At 41.7% G+C, this 17,045-nt stretch overlaps 1 protein-coding gene across 5 annotated transcripts in view; it reads left to right on the top strand.

The window, feature by feature from the left end:
* The window catches only part of POR (cytochrome p450 oxidoreductase), a 158,718-nt gene that overhangs the window by 130,253 nt on the left and 11,420 nt on the right, over window positions 1-17,045 (top strand). For all 5 annotated transcript variants that reach the window (XM_068264845.1, XM_068264842.1, XM_068264843.1 and 2 more), the window contains 2 exons: window positions 12,763-12,944; window positions 15,897-16,046. In XM_068264845.1, coding sequence (XP_068120946.1) covers window positions 12,763-12,944; window positions 15,897-16,046 — 332 coding nt within the window. The remainder of the gene's footprint in view (window positions 1-12,762; window positions 12,945-15,896; window positions 16,047-17,045) is intronic.

Raw genomic sequence — 17,045 nt, 5'->3', positions numbered from 1 at the left:
TATGAGTATAGTGTGTGTGAGTATATGTATATATATATATATATATATATATATATATATATATATATATATATATATATATATATATATATATATATGTGTGTATATATGTATATATATATATATATATATATATATATATATATATTCCATCTCTCTATGCGATCACTGCTACCCGCTGAGAAAAACACATTGGTGTAGTGAATAGCTTAGGCTCTCACCACATGGTACTTGTACCCTTAGGTTGTTCAGGAAGGCTTCAGGGGATAGTTGTCTATTGAGTTTGGGTTTAAAAAAAAATCATTTGTAAATGAGCTTTTTATTTATTTCAAAATATTGTATTTGCTTTTCATAATACACCATATAGATCGGCTAAGAAAGTGAAAAACGCCGGTATAGCCAAGTAAAAAAGAAAAAAAAATCCTCCCTTCCCCATCATCCCTTCCAACCCTCCCTTCCACCCATTACCTGGTCACTCATTTGCTCCTTGCTAACTAACTATATCCTTCCTAGAGAGTTCAAATGTCAGTTCTGTTAGACCCTGGCTGAACGGTCATTAGAGTCTACCTCCAAGCGCCCCAGTGTACCTGCCAATTGTGCTTTCACATACCAGGATGTGTATTTAAACGGAGAAACCATGGAGTGCAGATCCTTTGTTGAGAAGAAGTCCAAGAGAAATGGTTTCCACCTGGTGAAGAATCTTTTTGGCTCCTTTTTCCTTATTGATCTAGTTTCTCCAGCATTAGATGCCTTATTTCTTCTATGAAGACCAACATTGAAGGTGGTGTGGAGTATATCCACCTGTTGTAAATAGTTTTCCTTGCAGCAATAAAGATTATATGCACAATATCCAAGACTTTCTGTGGTTTTTGTGTAGCTTCATTTTCCGGAGCAGAGTTGAACAGTAGCATAAGTGGGTTCTTTAACAGTTTTTATTCTTTCCTATTCTGTTTGCAAATTGCAATATCTTGTCCCAGTAGGCATTTTTTTTTAACAGATATTAAAGGCATACTTAGCTTGATTTATCAAAAACAAATGAGATTCACTCCATCGCTCACTCACTATTACTTGCCTAACACAGTTGCTACCATCTAAGATGCCCTTCATGTTTTGATAAACTTTCTACTGCATCAGTCTCCCCGACAATTCCCGTTGAATATCAGAAAAGGACATCGCCTCCCCCCTGGGTTTAAGAAAGGAATAAAAGGAGAGAATCTGAGCTATCACCCCTATATCCGCCAAATGTGCACTGACAGAAGAACGAATTTGTCCACAAATAAGGAAATCTGCCCCTCGGACACCATATTGTTGCATGATATCTTTGAACGATAACCAAGTCTGTCTCCTCAGACCAAGAATGTTCCCCAATTTTGTAACTCCTTTTCCCACCCATTTTATATAAGAGTTGTGCATGAGTTGAGCCTTTTAACGGCATGTATTTTGACACTCTTCATGGCAGTTTGAATAACTTTCGTACCTCCTGCCAGGCTGCCATGGTGTCCCTGAATAGTATGCTATGTTTCAAATGCAGTGGCACAGAGGCGCAATTAGAATGCAGCAGACCAGTCAATTCCCATGGTTTAGCAATATGACGCTCCAAAGGGAAAGCTTCCTTGCCTGCTATCCAGTCTCGCACACGATGAAACACACAGATTATACTTCCTGATATTGGGGAACCCCAGGTACCCCCATCTCCTTTGGGAGTTGCAGTCTAACCAGTTTAATGCAAGCTCTCCCCTCCCTCCATATACATTTTGAAAAGGCCCTATTCGGCGCCTTTACATCCAAATGTCGAAGCAGCTCTAGCATTGGATAGAGCAGTAAACCAAAGCTGATCATTGACTTGAGCGGGTTGCTGGGGGAATCTCTGTTGGTTGGTGGGGGGATTGTCATGTATATATTGTATATATTGTAAATTGAATGTGCACCACATACTCCTGACGACGCCTCTATAGTTGAGGTGAAACAATTGTTGAGTGGCACCGATCTATCTATTTACCTCTATCTCACCTCCTACACTTTGATGGTGAAATTATTCCTTCCCAGCTACCTATTATGAAGGTGTTTATATCCCCTATGGGGAAGACCTTTTATTGTGTTTATGCGACACTTTGAATGGGCTATACAACAAAAAATTTGTTATTAAGCCATTCTGTCTGTGATAAGTGCACAATGAAATTAAGAGGCCCAGGCACATTAAGGGCTGACTAATAGCAGGATAGCTACACCCCAGATAGAGGACGTCTCTTGTTGTTGGGGGGGATCAGCAAGGACCCCTGCATTTATGTACAGTCACCTCTTATCTCTATAAATGTGCAACTTACACAAAATAACACATATGTGATATACCTCTCTAGCAAATCCCTATAATTAGGAGAAAGAGGCAACCTCTGACAAATAGGGAAAGTGTTTTAATAAAGCTCTTTATTAATTTATGTACATTGAGGGTCAAGCCGAGTTGGCAAAGTGTGACATGGATCGATTTCTAGCCAATTCAATGAAAACAGTCAAATCGGCCGTCGATAGATGGCTAAAATCGACCAGTGTATGGGCCCCTTTACTGACTTCCAATGTTGTTGTACCAATGTACAGGACCAGACCTGACACAGTGCATGAAATCGGCATGCCCCCACTCCACACCTAAAGCAGTGATCATTATGGATAGAATTAATCCTAGCCAGTCTGGATGGCTTGTAATATATTTGGTGAAGCCATTTCAAGTGAGTTACTTTGTCTCTAGAGGAGATCACCGTTTTATAAATGTCTGTCAATTCCTCCCAAGCCTCAGATGTCAAAGATCCCTTGGATTCCTGTTAAAGTTAATTCCCAGATATATAATTCTTTCTTTGGCTACTTTTAAACCCACATTTTTAAATTCATCCATTTCCAAATTTGGAAAGTGGCAGCAACTCACTTTTGCCAATATTTATTTTAAAGCCTGACACCTATATCTTTAATACTTTGGAGGGCTTTAGGCATTTGTTCCCTTGGATCTGAGATAGCAACAGGTCATCAGCGTCCAGCAGTTGCACCACCTTCATTCTACCAATACATATCCCCCCAAGTTCCATATGTAATTTACATCCCAGGGGCTCCAGAGCTATGTTGAACAAAAGGGTCGATGGGGCACCCCTGTCTATTCCCCCACTGTAAATGGAAAGGAAAGGAAGCCAAGAAATCCTGGCCTGGGGACAGCTATAAATCTGTTTTAATCTGGCCACTAACGGTCCAATTTCTAGCGAAAAATTGTTCGAGCGATCAGAAATTCTGATCGGATTGGTTGTAAATAATCTCCATTGGTGGACACAATCGATTATGAACGAGTGAAAAAATGTCGCCCGAATGAATTTTCGTCGAGCGAAAATGTGGATTTTCTTGCTGGTCGTGATAGATAGGAAGCAAAGATTGGTTAGTTGATGGTGTAGTGAACGATTTTTCGTCCGATCAGAATTTCTGATCGCTTGAACGATTTTTCGCTAGAAATTGGACAGTTAGTGGCTGCCTTTAAACAAATTTATGAAGACCCCCCCAAACCCATTTTAAGTAAAACACACTGGCCTCAATTCACTAAGATCATGCTGGAGATAAGGCAAGAGAAAACTTACCTCCACATAAGAGAGAGTTATCTTATCTCTTCATTCCTTAAGTTACCTCCTCTGTAGTTATTTTACCTCCTCTGTAGTTAATTTACCTCCTCTGTAGTTATTTTCACACGCAGTTAATAAACAGCCTGTCTTTAACTCTGGAGTTATTTTAAGGATTGAAGAGTTAACTTAAAGACAGAAGAGTTAACTTTAGGTTTGCCTGAGGTAAAATGTTTCCTGAATACTACATGCCTTATCACCATGGTAACAACTCTAGAAGAGTTATTAAAGACAGGAGATAAGCTTAGTGAATTGAGGCCACTGTCCGTTTCCAGCTGACCGCATCACACTTTTTCAGCGTCAAATTACTATAGTGCTGGTCTTATGAGATTTGGGATAGGCCCTCGCATGCTCCAACACCACCAGAGCCTTCCTAATATTAGTAACTGCCGCCCTCCCTCTCACAAAACCCACCTGTTCTTCATGAATCCATTTAGGTATGAGTTGTGCTAATCTGCCATTATTTTAGATAGAAGCTTTGTATCCTGATTAATAAGACACACTAGACCATATGACACTGGGTATTGTGGATCTTAACTGGTTTAAGGAGAAGCTTAAATTGAGCTTCCTTCCCAGATCCCAGCATTTTGTCACCCCTAATGTTTTATTGTAAATGGACATTAATAAGGGCAATAACTCTTCCTGCAAAATCTTATAAAATTCCCCTGGCAACCCATCTGGGCCTGGGGCTTGATAATTTGCCAACGTTTTAATAGTCGTTTTTACCTTGCCTTCAGTTATAGTGGTGGTCAGCTCTTCAAACTGCTCCTGAGAGAGTTGAGAAAGCCGTATGTTCACAAGCACAGAGTTTATAGTGTTGGTATCTGCCTCCCCTCCATTCACATCTTTAGAGCGAAGAACTATGTCCACATTGCTCTCTCTCAAAGAATGAATAACCAAGGGCGCAAACTGCTCCCGGGCCATAGTGGCTAGGAGCCGCCCACTTTACTGCCATACTTATAGAATTCAAGTTCCTGATAAAATTTTAACATCGTTTCCCTATCCCTGAACCACCTGTCTGAATGTGCTTTAGCCTTCTGCCATTCTGTTTTTGTGGCTGCAGTAGGTGACGTCTTATATCGTCCCTATGCTTCCCGAACTGCCACTACTGCTTGTGCATAATGTTTAGCTGCCTCTTTTTTTTGTTTTCTTTTTTTTTGCGGCCATACACTGTAAGAAATGATCCATCCTCTTTAAACCGCTTTGGTCGTATCCCAAAGGAGATGGGGTCTCTCATGTGTGCCACGTTGTCATCTTTGTATTCTAACCACCATCCACATAATAAGAAATGGAAACCCTCGTCCCCGTAGAGATATGAGGGAAACCTCCATAGTATATCTGAACCGCTATGAATGGTCTCATGTAGTTCCACTGTAACCGGGGCGTCGTCCAGTATAACCCTATCTTCAGTGTCTGCCCTCAGCAACCATCCCAACAAGTGTTCTAGAAAAATGTAGTCCAAAAATGTAGGGAACTGGCTAATTGACAGAAAACAAAGAGTTGTGGTCAATGGCTCATACTCAAAATGGGTGACAGTTAGCAGTGGGGTCCCACAGGGGTCTGTACTCGGTCCAGTGCTCTTCAATTTATTTATTAATGACATAGTAGATGCAGTAGTAAGCAATGTTGCTATTTGTGCAGATACAAAATTGTGCAGAATCATCAATTCTCAGGAAGATGGGGACATATTGCAACAGGATTTGGGTAGGATGGCTATATGGGCACATAAATGGCAGATGAAATTCAATGTTGAAAAATGTAAAGTCATGTATTTTGGTCGTACCAATGGTCTAGCACCATACACAATATATGGGATACAGTTGGGGACATCAAACTTGGAGAAGGACTTAGGAGTACTCATCGACAACAAGTTAAATAATCCTACTCAATGCCAAGCCGCTGCAGCTAAAGCTAACAAAATTTTGGGATGCATTAAAAGGGAAATAAAAACTCAAGATGCTAGCATAATATTGCCCCTGTTTAACTCTCTAGTAAGGCCACATCTGGAATATGGAATTCAGTTCTGGGCACCACATTATAAAAAAGATATTGCAGTTTTAGAGCAGGTGCAGAGACGAGCTACAAAATTTAATACGTGGGATGAAAGGTCTCACTTACCAAGAAAGGTTAGATGAACTGGGTTTATTTAGTCTAGAGAAAAGACTCCTTAGAGGGGATCTAATTAACATGTATAAATACCTCAAAGGGCAATATAAAAGCTTGGTGGATGAGCTTTTTGTCCCTAGGCTTTCACAAAGGACTAGAGGACATGATCTGCACATGTCGGAAAAATGTTTTAGCCATTTATTTAGGGAAAGGGTTCTTTACAGTAAGAGTGATTAAGATGTGGAATGCATTGCCACAGGAAGTAGTTATGGCAAATTCTATACCTGCATTTAAAGGGGGCTTAGATGCTTTCCTTGCGTTGAAAGACATCCATGGCTACAATTACTAGGTAATGCACAATGATGTTGATCCAGGGATTTTATCTGATTGCCATCTGGAGTTGGGTAGAATTTTTTTCCCTTTTGGGGCTAATTGGACCATGCCTTGTAAGGGTTTTTCGCCTTCCTCTGGATCAACAGGGATATGTGAGGGAGCAGGCTGGTGTTTTACTTTGTTCTCTGGTTGAATTCGATGGACGTATCTTTTTTTTTTTTTTCAACCCAAATAACTATGTAACTACGTGGGAGAAGGAATAATACATCGCAGAGTGCAAGGAATATTCCCTATCATAGGGATGTAAACATCTCCAGCTATCTGTTTGTGCCAAATTGGTATTTTTATTTCCTATTTGCCTGGGGTCACTAGCTCCTCCCATCCTATCCTACTGTATCTGCACCACATCGTTCCAATCTTCCACCACCACCACAAAGATTGCAGTGTCTCCTTAGTAAGCTGCCACTGCAGTTACTGTAAAAAAAGCAAAACAAAAAAAAAACCCCACTCTTGTCTGTATTTGGCCCATACACATTGTATTACGATATTGATTCCCCTGGTAGGAGGAGACTTATACCCAGCCATCTGCCTGCATCATCCTGACCAAACAACTCCACTTTCACCTCAGACTTACTGACAAGTGTAACACCGGCCTTCCTTTGCACTGCTGGTGATCCGTAACTGAACTCCACCCAAGTTTTCCTTAAAAATGTGTGTGAATTGTCCCTCAAGTGTGTTTCCATGAAGTAGGGCCACATCAGCCGCAGTTTCTTCAGAGAAGGACCTGCAAACTCGTGGATGAAGACCGCAGGCCCTTCACATTCCAGGATATTAATTGTCATTGTTTAAATACTCAATTTTGTCGAAGGGCGCACACACACACACACACACACACACACACACACACACACACACTAATATGCAAACGGGGAGCAATGAGTGACCCCCACCCCTCAACTCCCCCACAAATAAACGCCCCCACATCTTTAACATGTGTGCCAGCCGGCCTGTCCCATCCAGAGATGCGGACCCGGATCTCCAATATCGTTTCCACTCGGAATACTACTCTTCCCTACAGTGTCAGTTGGACGACATCCAAAGCTTCCTTAAAGGGATACTGTAGGGGGGTCGGCGGAAAATGAGCTGAACTTACCCGGGGCTTCTAATGGTCCCCCGCAGACATTCTGTGTTGGCGCAGCCACTCCCCAATTCTCCGGCCCCGCCTCCGGTTCACTTCTGGAATTTCTGACTTTAAAGTCATAAAACCACTGCGTCTGCGTTGCCGTGTCCTCGCTCCCACTGATGTCACCAGGAGTGTACTGCGCAGACACAGACCATACTGGGCCTGCGCTGTGCGCTCTTGATGACATCAGCGGGATCGAGGACACGGCAATGCAGACGCAGTGGTTTTCTGACTTTAAAGTCAGAAATTCCAGAAGTGAACCGGAGGCGGGGCCGGAGCATCGGTGAGCGGCTGCGCGGGCACAGGATGTCTGCGGGGGACCATTAGAAGCCCCGGGTAAGTTCAGCTCATTTTCCCTCGACCCCCCCCTACAGTATCCCTTTAAAGTCACTCTTGCCAACGTGGCTTGTGTTCAAACATATAAAGTTAAAGTCATAGTGCTGCAGCTACGTTTCACCTAAAGTTGTGGAATGCTGACAGAAAAAAGAAATCAGACTCAGGGATTCAAGTGTTCTTTCCTTACGGGCTGCTGCGAGAGGGATGGTACACGAGACGGGCTCTTTGCTGCTGTTGGCCGCTGTAGATCTTGCCCAGCATCTTCTGTTTTTTTTTTTAAAGACCTACAGTGGCTTGCAGAAGTATTCGGCCCCCTTGAAGTTTTCCACATTTTGTCACATTACTGCCACAAACATGAATCAATTTTATTGGAATTCCACGTGAAAGACCAATACAAAGTGGTGTACACATGAAAATCATACATTATTCCAAACATTTTTTACAAATCAATAACTGCAAAGTAGGGTGTGCATAATTATTCAGCCCCCTGAGTCAATACTTTGTAGAACCACCTTTTGCTGCAATTACAGCTGCCAGTCTTTTAGGGTCTGTCTCTACCAGCTTTGCACATCTAGAGACTGAAATCCTTGCCCATTTTCTTTGAAAAAACAGCTCCAGCTCAGTCAGATTAGATGGACAGCGTTTGTGAACAGCAGTTTTCAGATCTTGCCACAGATTCTTGATTGGATTTAGATCTGGACTTTGACTGGGCCATTCTAACACATGGATATGTTTTGTTGTAAACCATTCCATTGTTGCCCTGGCTTTATGTTTAAAGTCGTTGTCCTGCTGGAAGGTGGACCTCTGCCCCAGTCTCAAATCTTTTGCAGACTCCAAGAGGTTTTCTTCCAAGATTGCCCTGTATTTGGCTCCATCCATCTTCCCATCAACTTTGACCAGCTTCCCTGTCCCTGCTGAAGAGAAGCAACCCCAGAGCATGATGCTGCCACCACCATATTTGACAGTGGGGATGGTGTGTTCTGAGTGATGTGCGGTGTTAGTATTCTGCCACACATAGCGTTTTGCATTTTGTCCAGAAAGTTCCATTTTGGTCTCATTCCACCAGAGAACCTTCTTCCACATGTTTGCTGTGTCCCCCACATGGCATGTGGCAAACTGCAAACGGGACTTTCTTATGCTTTTTTTTATTAACAATGGCTTACTTCTTGTCACTCTTCCATAAGAGCCAACTTTGTGCAGTGCACGACTAATAGTTGTCCTATGGACAGTTTCCCCACCTGAGCTGTAGATCTCTGCAGCTCGTCCAGAGTCACCATGGGCCTCTTGACTACATTTCTGAGATCAGCGCTCTCCTTGTTCGGCCTGTGAGTTTAGGTACACTGCCTTGTCTTGGTAGGTTTACAGTTGTGCCATACTCCTTCCATTTCTGAATGATCGCTTGAACAGTGCTCCGTGGGATGTTCAAGGCTTTGGAAATCTTTTTGTAGCTTAAAGGTTTAAGCTACAAAAAGATTTAAATTTCTCAATAACTTTATCCCTGACCTGTTTGGTGTTTTCTTTGGACTTCATGGTGTTGCTCCCAATATTCTCTTAAGACAACCTCTGAGGCCGTCACAGAGCAGCTGTATTTGTACTGACATTACATTACACACAGGTTGGTCTTTCATGTGAAATTCCAATAAAATTGATTCATGTTTGTGGCAGTAATGTGACAAAATGTGGAAAAAATCAAGGGAGCCGAATACTTTAGCAAGCCACTGTATATCTCACCATCTTTTTCCATTATTCCCAGGGTAGCCAGGTACAGCAATGCAAATGTTTGGGTCCCCCACCAGTTCTGAGCAGACTGTGTTAATTGCCTGGCATCGTTTGGTCACCTCGAAAGGGTAGTTGTTAAATACCATTATACGATGATCCTCGTACATCAGTGGTTCCTTACGTGCTTTAAAAGCTGTTAAGAGCCTCTGCTTGTCTTTGTAGTCCAGGTATTACACCAGTACCAGCCGGGTAAGCTTGTTATCACCATTGTTCCACAGTGGACCCTCTGTGCGCCCTTTGTGCTTTGCACATATTCTGGATGTGGTGATATATTGGGGTGCTGATAAGGATAATACAGGAACATATTCTTTCATTTTTCTGCCTATGTCATGTGTACGTCTGATCGAAGCCAGCTGGCTTCAGGGTAATTGGTCACCTGGCCAAAGGAAACTGAAAGCTAATAGGAGTCTGTATGTAGATGTAAATTAACTCTGCATTCATTGTCCAGCAGGGGGAAGCTACCATTGTCTGCTTCTAATTAGGAAACACTTAATCAGACAGTTGCTTTGAAGCCTATACAGGTGGTCGGACCCTTTCATCTGAATACTGTCTCAGATGTGTCACCTAGACTGGCTGCAGACCACACCAGCCTGAGCCAGGAGTTTACATATGACAGCCTTACTCAAAAAGTCTTTGATGTGTGTGCGAAAATACACTTTTACATGTGGCAGTTAGATCTCTGGGAATTAAATTATGTCTAAATTAAAACTAGTTCCTCCCCTTCCCAATTAAGTTGCAGCCTCCAGGCATATATCCCAGTATAAAAAGCAAGGCCAGATGCCTAAAAATGATCTTCTCTTGAGGGTAGCAAATCGCCAGAGCTGATCCCGATCGAATCGGTAAATCCGTGTCCCTCCACGGTTGGACATTTGCGCTGGTAAAAGTTCACTTAACGTTTATTTCCTTTTTTATTTTTGCAACTTGTTTTGTGTGTATCCTTGTAACTTTTATTTTGTAACTGTTACTTTGTTTTTGTAAATCTTTTGTGTATATATTATTTTCTGCATTGTTCCACTTTTTTTTTCCTGGAATATTAAATCGTTATTTAATAAGTTTGACTTCTGCTGTACTAAACTAACACTCATAGCCTAGAAGAGACTGAAGTGTAACTGTGTATAAGTCCATGCCTGATGTATGACTGAGCAACACTACCGTATAAGATTGTAATTGCATTGTGTGTATGGGGGCACTTCTGCGCTCGACAGCAGAGTGGGAAGTCTCCGAGTGGCTAACAGTATCGTTCGGAACGACTGTTAGTGGTTTTGCTTCACTACAGTGTAAGATTGCAACTGTGTGTGTGTGCGTGGCGTTCTCGTATTCGGCCTAAAGCGCAAAGCTGACCAGAGTACGAAAACGCGGATTGCGTGCTGTGCACTCGACAGCAGAGTGGACGTGTCTAGCAACAGCTAGTGGTGGCAGTGAGAAGTGTTTGAGGGGTCCCAGCCTTGTTTTTAGCTTGAATAAGGCTGCTCCCCGCTTGATCTGGTCAAACCCACAGACTGGAACTGTATACGCAGGCGTGCTGCGGGTCGGTTGCTGACATAATTGTTAGAGAACACACTGCTGCATTTTGATACATTTTGTGCTTCCATTGTAGTCGATGGAAATGCTTAAGGTGTAACTGTCGGGCATAAAATAAAAATCAATTCTTTTTTTATCTGGTAAACCAGTAATAAGGATGCTAACCAGGCAATCCAAAAGTTAAAATCGCTATTACTTTTCTTGTTGGTAAATGATCATTCCCCAGTTTACCTGACTTTCTTATTTGGCACACACAAAATTTGGTACACAAAAGAGAAGTTGCAGGGCATGCTGGGTTGTCTTTTTTTGCTTCTCTACTTTTCCCTCAGACTTAACTAATGCAGCCTGATTGGCTGAAGCCTCTTTCCCTCCTGTTTTCCCCTCCCACACCTCTGTTCCTCTCTGATTGGCCAATATTTCTCATGCTGAGACAATGCATTTTCTATATTTAAGAGCGGGCAATGCATAAACAATCAGGCAGAGGAGAGTAAGGGAGGAAATTACATCAGGATTGGCTTCAAAATAGCCGCAGTTAAAATAGTAAATGCTAAGAAAAAGTTTTTTTCTTTTTTTTTCGTACAAAAATCACTCAAATAAAAATGTGGATAGTGCAATACATATGTTATGTAAGTAGAGCAAGTATCTACTTTATATATGTGTTTTTTTTGAAAAGGTGCGCTTGGATATAAAAATCACAATTGATTATTTCCTCAATAGGAGACTTTATTGTCACATTCAAATTGTTAAAAAATACATATAGACTATCCCACACTCTATATACATCCATCCATCCACAATCACTCCAGAGCGTGCTGGTTCCCCTAAAAAGGAAAAAAGTTTAGGGCAAAAGGACCCTATTAAAAATTATGTACCTGTGCAAGTTTCCTCAAAAACCTAAAAAGGAATTTGTCTTCTCCAATATGCTTTGAAGCACGGTCCGCATCAATTCACATATGTCCTTTATCTGGGTCATGCAATAATAGACAGTCCCTAAAATGCGTGCACATCCCACCAAGGGATAAAAGCCAAGTTGTGCGTGCTGACAGTTTATATTGTCCGCTATTCAAGAGAACAATGTTATTACTCTCACCGGCTCAGTACTCCAGGCCTCCTCTCCTGAGGGGTATTCTCTGGATGCGTGTTGTCCGGAATTCCGTTCTCATAGCTATGGCTTTACTAATGTCTCGCCGTCCCAGTACTGGTCGTTGGCTGACGATCTTCCGGTCCCAGTGATGACGTCACTTCCTCCAGTGCGTCTCACTCTGCTGTTGTAAGCACTTCCTTGCGCTCCACCTCAGTTGCCTGTGTATCGTCTAGGGCAATTAGGGTTTTTCAAAGAGGACAAGTGGCTTACTACTTGGTAGATAGAATGGGGCGCCCCTCTTCTCTTCTTGTGATTTTTATATCCAAGCGCACCTTTTCAATTAATTGACTCTATACTTTTGGGGTGGGGGTAGGGGGTTATCCCCATCTGGTAAGGTCGCAGCAGGAGGAAGATCTTTGTGTACAATATAAATTCTAGCAGCGCCCTCCATTACTTACTGTTTGATATATGTGGTTTTTGTTTTTTTGTAGTATAGTTCAGATAGCATGGCTGACAGCTCCTCTTTAAAAAGCATGAAAACACAAAAAAGCATGATAGCCATGCTTTAAAGAAAACAAACACAAAAGAAACCAAAAACAAAAGTATAAATGCTTGCAAAAAAGTTGGTTTTTTTTTATACCACAAACGTGATTTATAGTGGGATCGGGCCCTTAGGCCCTTAACTGTCATCGGAGAGAATTACGCAAAAAAAAAAGTCTGATTCCATGTCTAACAAATACCAGTTTTGAAAAGTTTTTGTTTTCTGTCTTTTTCAGAGGAATCAAACAAGAAGCATCCTTTCCCTTGTCCTACCTCGTACCGAACAGCTCTTACTTACTATCTGGATATTACCAACCCACCACGTACCAATGTTTTATATGAACTTGCACAGTATGCCAGTGATCAGAAAGAACAGGAAAATCTTCGAAAAATGTCATCGTCTTCATCTGAAGGAAAAGTAAGCTTCACATGTAGAGATATTGGCATGAATGGATAAGTGTTAATTAAGCACAATTTCAAGAAAAAGTTGAGCTAAAAGGAACAGATCTGAGGATGTGCTTGTCTGATGCCTTCACCAGCTGAGACATTGCAGGGCAAACAGCTTATTTGGCAGTAGGATCTCTGTTTTTGTTATTATTCCTGCATCAAACAGTCTAGAATCCTGTTCCCGTCCAACAAAGCGAGTGTAGTAATTTTAGTGCTCCACTTTCTTATGCGGAAAGACTATTGTCGTAGATTTAGGAGACTTTCAGTCAGAGTGTGTAAGTGGAGTGATTTGCCCTGCATTATTGAAAGTGGCATAAGTGGTCATATTATTCACGGGAAAATCTGATATTGCATCAGCACAGCAATGGTACGTGGATAACGCTCAGTCTGTACTGTGGTGTGCATGAGTTGCTGCTGATGGCTTAGACTGTGGCCTTCCATCAGTCATACAGTTTTACTGCATGAAGAGTGTAATATCAAATCAGTTTAATTAGAAGTGTAATTATTTCATTTAAAGTATATCCGATGAGGATAAAGAAAGATTTGATACTTACCCAGGGCTTCCTCCAGCCCCATAAGCACCACAGAGTCCCTCCCCGTCCTCGCAAGTGCCCCCCCGTTTGGCCGCAATCAGCCCCCGTAACTGTCTCTGCCACGCCAGTTGGGCTCTTCTGCACATATGCGTAGGGGCCGCACATGCAAAGAAGAGCCGACTGGCGCGACTGAGCCAAATTACCAGGACTGTCTATGGCCAAATGGAGGCACTCGGGAGGACAGCGAGGGACACAGCAGTGCTTATGGGGCTGGAGGAAACCCCAGGTACATATCAAATCTTTCCTTATCCTCCTCTCAGGTACACTTTAAACTTAAATGCTGTCCATGAAAGTACCTCTTCCTAACGCTATCCTCCCCCCTATCCTCTACCTAACACTAACCTCTCCTCTGCCAAACAGAGAGCCAGTGAACAGACTGGGTAGGCTACAGGGATCCTATAGAGCATGTTTAAACACAAAGCTGAGCCACCAGTGTTTACCTACACTTAACCCTCTTCCATATTTCACTCTGTCCCATTTCCTCAACTCCACACTGTTTTTCTTCGTCTTACTTTTCCCAACCCTTTTTTCTCAAGAGGTCTTCCTTCCCTACTATCTTAGTGTTGCTGCCAGCATTTTGTCCATGTATCAAGCAGGGCTGTGGAGTCGGTAAATAAATAATTTTGGCTCTGACTCCTCAGTTTCTAGTACTTCCAAGTCTTCTGTAGGGATGATCAGTGAGATGCAAATTAGTTAGGGTTCATGGAGAATTATGACAATTTTTTTATGCAAATTAATCATTTGAAAATGAACCAATGGTCTCTCGCCAAACTTTACAGCTTCTTATAGCGATTATAGTTATGGCCCTCAAAATGATAATTTGTGAGATTTTCAGGTGAAATTCTATACGAGTCTTTCTGTTCCTCAACACTCATTACATTTTTTGTATAAAAATTCACCATGTTTAATTTATTTGGCTAATTGCTTCTCTGTTTTACAACAGGATACCCTTTTCTCCTCCTCACCACCATAGTACATGCTGTTCAGTACAGAGCCAAGCAATGATTTGTTTACCAGGATTGCTGGCAGCATGAAATAATCGTCATTATCATGCATTGCTTCAAGTGTCTGTAAATGCTTTTACTGTGGTCTATGGGTGAAGGAAAAAGGTACATCTATGGGACCCAAAGGGGCTACCCCACATATATTATAGGGTTTGGTTTAGTCTAATTCAGCTCTAGACAATATTTGCGACAAAGTCAGATAAAAATATTAAGCCCAGTAGAGCTGATAGTCCTGCTTCATTGCTTATATGTCTCCTCTGCATTTAATACTAAAGTCACAATTCAAAATGCTGTGTGGGGTGTTTATTTCACTGTTTGCTTTCCATGGCAGAATAAAGTTTGCATGACCGCTATAAATCTAGAATTATTTAGACTTCTGGGCATTTGAAGCCGAGTTATTTCTCTCCTCTGAAGTTTCCCATCAAAGTACTTTAGCTTAGTTTTGGTTAGGGTGGAGAAGAGCCAGGACCCTTGATGGGTTGTTGCTAATGCTTTGCTGCTGTTGGGAAGGATTTTGCTAATTTCCTACCCTGGTGACCAACTGGACTCAGAAATGAGGGACTGAAACACAAACCTGCTGGAGATTTCTTTACTCTTCCACACTGATGCACAGTACAGGTTTCTTCCACAATGCAATAATGCATTAGCACTGAGAGCCAATGTTTATCAGTGTGCTCATTCACATCTGGCGGTTGATTCACTATACCGTGCTAACACATAGCACGGTCACGCTATTCGTTTAGTGCGCAATGTGATGTGCACACGTTTACGCGCGTAATGGTTTGCGCTTGCTAACAAAGGTCTTCGCGTGTTAAAGCGGCAGTTAACACGCAAAGACCTTTGTTACCAAGTGCAAACCTTTACGCGTGTCACATTGTGCGCTAAGCGAATAGCGCGACTGTGCTATGTGTTAGCACGGTATAGTGAATCAACCCCCTAATGTGTTTCCACATTCGTGTTTGAAATCCTGACAGCTTTTTTTCTGGACACTCTGCATTTGTGTATCTGATTTATGATCTGTGGATGCCTAGTTGTCACTGCGGTCTCTGCATGAGAAATGCAATCTGCTTTCTGGCAGGATATGAAGGAAATTCTCTTGTTACAGTGACAAGGGCTGTATCAAAAAATCTAAACTTTTAACCCTTTTCCATTTTATCCAGAATTAAAAAAAATAAATTAAAAAAAAATTCTTGAAGTGGAGCTGTGCAAATGACTTGATTTTTATTATTGCTGATAATCTTTTATGAAGCTCTATAAGAAAAATGACACAAGGGTTGTGTATATAATTTTTGATTGCTTAACAAATGTGTCCTGTGATTTATTTAGGCTTTGTACCTAAGTTGGGTTGTAGAATCACGGAGGAATATTGTGGCTATTCTGGAAGACTTGCCTTCACTGAGGCCTCCACTTGACCACCTTTGCGAGTTATTGCCACGTCTTCAGGCCCGTTACTATTCAATTGCCTCTTCTTCAAAGGTTAGTACAAACCATATAACATTTTAAGCTGCATCTCTGTATCTGTATCTGATTTGCTTTTTTTCTGTCATAAAATACACATCTGTTAAATTGAACATATGTCCGATAAACACCTTCTTTATTGACGGACGTATCCTCAAAACACAGGCTTTATAGAGCTTTTCAGACCGCTGTGTCCGTTTTTTCAGACACTCTAGTCCTTAATCATAGCTAATGTTTCATGGCAGCCAAAACAAATAGATCGGCCTAGGATAAGGAACACCCCCTTGTCGAACCCCCATGAAGGAAGGCAACAAGTCCAACATACAAAAAAATAAAGAAGTAAAACCATTGTGCATTCTGAAAATTAAAAGGGAGCAAAAATTGAAAAAAAAAAATGACATGAAGGAATCAAGGATACAGATATTTAAGTGAACCTTAAGTGAAAATAAATTTATGATAAAAAATTGTATCTATCCTTCTACTCCTAAAAATGACTTTTTAGAAATACCACAGTTTTATGTTACCCGTATACACTTGAATACAAGTCGACCTTGTGTATAAGTTAACTCCAATATTCAACCCTCTTAAGCTGAAATGTTTTATTGACTCAAGTATAAGTCTACCCAGCAAAGTTAATCGCTGCACTTGGGGCTCAGGAGGGGGTTAATGACTGCACTGCATACAGTATTGCAGCCATTAACCCTTCCAGTCCCAAAAGGGACTCTGAGCACCTCTCATGGGCATGCCTTTAAGCCAGACGACTTCCAACAAAGTCGTGCTATGTCCCCTCTGGAGGAGCCTCTTGCAATGGCCATGCTTGTCACTTCCTCTTCCTGCTTCATTCAGTGATGCACTTCTCTAGCAGAGAAGACAGGGCTGACCCGAAAGTTCTAACCGAGCTAAGATGGCAACCATGATTTTTAAAATCGAACAAAAACTATTTGGTTTAGAACGGCAATTCAGGCATCAAATGAAAGATGAGAGCACAAGCTACAGAAAGGTATCTTTAAGTACTTT

The sequence above is a fragment of the Hyperolius riggenbachi genome, unplaced genomic scaffold (assembly GCF_040937935.1).
Source record: "Hyperolius riggenbachi isolate aHypRig1 unplaced genomic scaffold, aHypRig1.pri scaffold_181, whole genome shotgun sequence".
NCBI lineage: Eukaryota > Metazoa > Chordata > Amphibia > Anura > Hyperoliidae > Hyperolius > Hyperolius riggenbachi.
Note: the sequence above shows the minus strand (reverse complement) of the source record. Positions and strands in the feature narration are given on the sequence as shown.